The 6,205-nt window shown below is 39.6% G+C and overlaps 1 protein-coding gene across 6 annotated transcripts in view; it reads right to left on the bottom strand.

Moving 5' to 3' along the window:
* PLCH1 (phospholipase C, eta 1) overlaps positions 1-6,205 on the bottom strand; it is a 253,204-nt gene that overhangs the window by 61,944 nt on the left and 185,055 nt on the right. For all 6 annotated transcript variants that reach the window (XM_010844736.1, XM_010844734.1, XM_010844735.1 and 3 more), the window contains one exon: positions 1,232-1,339. In XM_010844736.1, coding sequence (XP_010843038.1) covers positions 1,232-1,339 — 108 coding nt within the window. The remainder of the gene's footprint in view (positions 1-1,231; positions 1,340-6,205) is intronic.

Below are 6,205 nucleotides of genomic sequence, written 5' to 3'. Positions count from 1 at the left end.
ATTAACTGTATTTTCACTTATGTAAATCTATTTAGATTAATTTTCTGTAACCATAGCCTTATTCATGGTATTTAATTGAGCTAATAAAAACTATTAAAAAGCAATAGATTAATACAGATGGTAATTTTTCCTTTTCATTTCAAGGCTGAATCTTGTCCATGTCATCCCTTCTAAAATGCATTAACACCAAGAAAGAACTATCTACTGAGACTTCAGTTGTCATTAAGCTCTTGCCCTCTTTGAAAATAATACCAGCTCTCTTTAATACCTATAGGAAGCCACTGCCATTATTATTATCTTGAAGAAAGAAGACTGTTTTTAATGATGTAATAATTGAATTCAGGGCAATACTGTAAATTAGAAGATTTTGTGTAATATTTTCTTTTTTAGGAGGTAGGATAATAGTTCTGACATCTAGAGAAATACTACTTTTCTATAGAAATGAAATTGTAAACTCTACAACAAATTAACATGAGCAGGTGCTACTCTCAGATCATCACATGATCCTGGAAATCATGTGAGCTATAGAAGGTGGAGGTGGTCAAGAAGGGATGGGGGATAGGGAGGTCTGTAAGCCTTACATTTCTTCCAGGTTTGCATTTCCACTGGGATACCTGGCTAAACGGTGCTGCTCTGTTTAAAAACAGAGCTCCTTGTTCTAGGACAGAAGTCTGAAGCCACATGCAGGTGACAAACTGCTCTTTGCCATTTTGTCTAACATGTGGCAAATTAAAGTTTTAGCCAAGAGTCTCATTGTCTGGAAGAACTTGGAGATCTTCTGGTCCAAGCTGCATTGTCTCAGGGAGGGGACGAGCATTCTAGAGAAGCAGATCCTCTTGCAGCTGGGTTCTGTGAGCCAGCTTTGAATGGCAGCATGGTGGGGCTGCTAGCGGGAGGCAGGGAGACAATGCTAAAGCCAGTTTATTTCACCAGACAGTGACATTTCCAACTGCAATTTGAGTTTTGACCAAGTTGGAATAGAAGGGAATTGGTCCCTGGAGAGAGGGTCAAATGGATTAATCACTAAGACTCCTTCCAACTCTAAGACACAACGATCCTTGACTCAGTCACTCAGTAAACATTTGGGAGTCCTGTGTGCCAGCACACAATGTAATTTTCAATACATATACTTTCTACACTACAGCCACCATATTTGTGAATATTCCAGCACAGCAGCAGTTTTTACTATAGCACATGGAGGGTAAAAATTATGGCCAAGCCTGTAACTTACATAATGGAGCTTGAACTTGCACTCATCTTCAATTTCATCTGCGCTGTCTTCATCAGAAACTTCGCCTTCTTCGGCATCATCTCCAAGGTGGTAAGGCAGCTTCTTGCCCTGAAATGAAACACAACACCCAATTTAAAAATGAAAATTCAGGGACTTTCCTGGTGGTCCTATGGTTCAGAATCTGCCTGCTATTCACAGGTTCAATTCCCGGTCTGGGAAGATCCCACATGCTTCAGGGCAGCTACCGAGCCCTCACACCTAGAGCCCGTGCTCTGCAACACCACAAGCCACCATGATAAGAAGCCCACAGACCACAGTGAAGAGTAGTCCCCACTCACCACAACTAGAGAAAGCAACAAAGATCCAGTGCAGCCATAAATAAATTTTTAAAAAATGAAAATTCAGCAAGATAGGGGTATGAGGATTAGAGGTACAAAATACTATGTATAAAATAAGCTACAAGGACATACTGTACAGCACAGGGAAATAGTCATTATTTTATAGTAACTTTAAATTGAGTCTAATCTATAAAAATATTGAATCACTGTTATACACTTGAAGCTAGTATAATATAAATTAACTGTACTTCAGTTAAAAAGTAAAATACAAAACAAAAATGAAAATTCACAATAGCCAAAAAGTGGAAATAACCCAGTGTCTGCTAACAGATGAAAGGATAAACAAAATGTGGTATACATACATTGAAATATTACTCAGCTTTTAAAAAGTGAGGAAATTCTGACTCTTGCTACAACATGGAAGAACCCTGAGGATATTAGGCTAAAGGAATTAAGCCAGTCACAACAGAGTATTATATGATTCCACTTATATAAGGTACCCAGAGTAGCCAAATTTATAGAAACAAGAAGTAAAACAGTGGTCTCCTGAAGCTGGGAGGATGGGGAGCTGTTTAATGACTATGGAGTTTCAGTTTGCAAGGAAAGAGCTTTCTGTACAAGGCAATGTGAAAGTATTTAACACTACTGAACTGTATACTTAAGACGGTATAAAGATGGTTAAGATGGTAGGTAAGTCTTATGCTGTATTTTAACACAGTTAAAAATAATTTTTAAAAATTGAAAAATGAAAATAAAATGTGTTATTCCTTACTTCAGACTGACTTGAAGGCAGATTGCTTGAATTAGGGACAAAACAAAAGGGGAAGAGACTTTAAAGAAAAGGCATTTTTCTTACTTCCAAAGAAAGCTGAGCACCAAAGAATTGATGCTTTTGAACTGTGGCGCTGGGAAAGACTCTTGAGAGTCCCTTGGACAGCAAGGAGATCAAACCAGTCAATCTTAAAGGAAATCAACCCTGAATATTCACTGGAAGGACTAATGCTGAAGTTCTAATACTGTGGCCACCTGACTCACTGGAGAGGACCCTGAAGCTGGGAAAGATTGAGGGCAGGAGGAGAAAGGCACTACAGAGGATGGGATGGTTGGATGGCATCATCAACTCAATGGACATGAGTTTGAGCAAACTCCGGGAGACAGTGAAGGGCAGGGAAGCCTGGGGTGCTGCAGTCCATGGGGTCACAAAGAGGTGGATGCGACAGCAACTGAAAAACAACAATTAGGGGTACTTACTATATTAACAAATGCAAGTCAGACCAGGCTTCTGTTTGAGAATAATGACTTGCCATAATAGGCATCATGTTCTAAGGACATGTCTAAGGACATGTCCATCCCATGTCCTTAGAGCAGTTTGTTCTCCTGAGCAGATTCAAAGTGCCCTTCCCTCCTGCTGGTGATCCCCTCTGCACAGAGCAGGCCAGTTTTTATGACAGGACAGTGCAATGATATGCCTGCCCAGCTGGAGCGTACCCCTCACAACTAACATACTTCAGGAATCAGGGGCTTTTGGAAAACAAGGGGGAATTCCTATGGCAAAAGGGTACATGCTCATTATGATCTCAGTGATGTATAAAAACTGAAGGAAAATCTCTGGCAAGAAATATGGTCCATTATTAAGAGTACAAATCTCTGGGTAACAGCACTATGGATGATAGCTATTTTCTCCTTTTCTACATTTCCAGATTTATATTCAGAAAAAGAAAAAGTAAATAACCAGAAGGCATGGCCCAGCGGCCTGATAAGAGCTGCTAGGGCAGCTAACCATCTGTATCGGTAAAGAATCATACTTGCAAGCAGAAAGGAAAATTAATAGGAAACTGAATCCCTCCCCAAATCTTGGGGGTTTGGGGAGACAGAATCAGGCTCTGTGGCTAAGTGGCCAAGGTCACAGTGGTAGGCAGCCTCTAAAATACCCCCAGTGGCTCCTACGTCTTGGTTTTCATGCCCTTCTAGAATTCCTTCTCCTTGACTGTGGGCTGGACCTACTGCTCCTTCCAATGAATGGAAGACAGCAAAAGCAAAATGTCTAATAACTTTAGTTCTATGAGGGGATTCCTAAACACATAATGACGGGGGAAATTCTTTAAACATAGAAGGATGTGCAAATGCTTGGCAGCCAAAATTAATAATACATTTCTAAATATCTTCCCAAACAACTAACCAGGCTGTCTTTTCTAAACTCAGGTTCCAGGGACTTCTAGTATTTCTGCTTTTCACACCATGGCTGGCCCACCTTCATCACTCTGGATCTTTCCCTCATCCACTTCTCCTACTTCCACGGGGCCAACAGCATAGTCAGATTTTCAGAGAACTCCTCCCTCCCAGTTTTCCTGTACCTTCCCTGATACCCAAGCACTTGGTCTCGGGTGCTTCGCATAGTGATAAATTCAAAGCTGGTTAAATCATTTGTGTAATGAAAACAAAATCTATATTAAGAATCCAAACTCAGGGTTTGAATGAATACTTATTTTCTTCAAATTACAAAAGGATGTATATAGGCTTAAAAAGTTGGTATTTAATTTGCCTTCATACCACTATGTAATACCATTCTTGTTTGTAAGTGCTATTTGCGAAGTGAAAACTACATTCTTTCCCATAAGAATATATATAACATAGATATATGAGTATATATATACATTTTTACTATGATTCTAATTTAGAATAGCAAAATATTGTTTTCACTTCTTCCTGTATATCTTTAATAACAAGGTAGCTTGGAATTAAGGTATTGATGTCTACATATTACTTTAAGTGTTATTGATAGAAGGTCCCTATAAAACAAGTTTTATATCTCTTCATTTTAGAGAGTATTGTAAAATAGCTAAGATAATATGCCCAGCAGTACCAGAAATAAGGTACTCAATTAGGTGGTGACCAGACAGATTCAGGGATATATGAACCCCCTTCATTTATTCACCACCAATTAATTTCTTCAGTCAACTTTGTTTTGAGCACAATGACAAACACCAAGATGGAGCTGTACAGAAGACATTTAAAACCTAGTGACCTCAATTCCCTCTCTTGAAATACCATCTTAGTCAATGCTTTTTCAGCTGTTTTTAATTGGAGGATGATTGCTTTACAATGCTACGTTGGTTTGTGACACACCACAAAGGAAATCAGCCACAAGTATACATATGTCCCCTCCCTCATGAACCTCCCTCCCCCACCACCCCATCCCACTCTTCTAGGTCATCACAGACCACAGGGTTGAGCTCTCTGTGTTACACATATGGTTTGTATAATGAGCTATCTATTTTACATATGGTAATGTAGATGTTTCAATGCAACTCTCTCAATTCATCCCCCTACTTCCCTGGCTGTGCCCACAAGTCTGTTCTCTATGTCTGTGTCTCTATTCCAGCCCTGCAAATATGTTCATCAGTACCATTTTTCTAGATTCCACATATATGTGTCAATATACAACATTTGTTTTTCTCTTTCTGACTCAACTTCCCTCCGGATAATAGACTCTAAGTTCACCCACCTCACTAGAGCTAATTCAAATTTGTTTCTTTTTATGGCTGAGTAATATTCCATTGTATATATGTACCATCACTTCTTTATCTGTTGATGGGCATTCTGACTGGTGTGAGGTGATACCAAATAAGCAAGAGCAATTCTGGAGTGTTGCACATGGTTCTGATACCACAAGAAAGAAAGGAAAATGTAACCACCATGAGCAGTCGTGACGGGCAGGCCTGGCAGCAGCACTAAGACTTCAAAGTCCTTTCACTTAAATGAGGCAGTGGGTGCAGGGTAAGGAAAGTTGCCATCTCAGAGTATTCACAAGGCATCCTTGTTTTCACTCCTTTTACTATCTCATTAAAAGACAGGAGGGCCATATTTTCTGCTAGCTTTTTTAATGTTCCTGGTCCTTGAAAGATATGTTTTCCAGGCAGATAGGAAGAAAAGCAATAGAACAGAACATTATTTCTTAATGCTTCTCATGAACAGTGCTACTCACAAGGAAAATTATAGAATAAACTAAGGTATTCTTGCTGGGATAATCCCATGGACAGAGGAGGTTGGTGGGCTAGAGTCCAAAGGGTCGCAAAGAGCTGGACACGACTGAGCAACTGAGCACACATGCAAGGTAGAATTTTCTGAACTTAACAGGGGTTTGTTATAAACAAAAAAATGACCTAAAAGTCCCCCTCTGACATACATACTATTTCATGCAGGAGTTGCACTCAAGAATTAGATTGATTTCTCCATAGTCTATGGAAATATTTCTAGAAACTGGAACCATAGCCATCTCTTAGCGTCTAGCAGCATGGCCCTAGGAGAGTGGTTAACAACTCTGTGATATCTCTACAGAAGTAAAATGCTTGGGCTAGATAAGGTTTCTTTCATCTGTAAGCCTGTGGAAAAATTACTAAGTTTGTTACTATTTTTGTTCAAAAGCAAACTTTCATTTACTTTTCAGGAGATACACACACACACACACACACACACACACAGCTGGCCCTCCATATCTAAGGGTCAACGGAATCCACAGATGCAAAGGTCCAACTCTACCAGACCATTCATATGAGGGACTTGAGCATCACAGATTTTGAAATAATCCCCTATGGATACTGAGAGACTACTGTGTATATCTGTGTGTATGTGTGTG

Source organism: Bison bison, unplaced genomic scaffold (genome assembly GCF_000754665.1).
Source record: "Bison bison bison isolate TAMUID 2011002044 unplaced genomic scaffold, Bison_UMD1.0 scf7180017864207, whole genome shotgun sequence".
NCBI classification, from domain to species: domain Eukaryota; kingdom Metazoa; phylum Chordata; class Mammalia; order Artiodactyla; family Bovidae; genus Bison; species Bison bison.
This window is presented reverse-complemented; position numbering and strand designations above follow the sequence as displayed.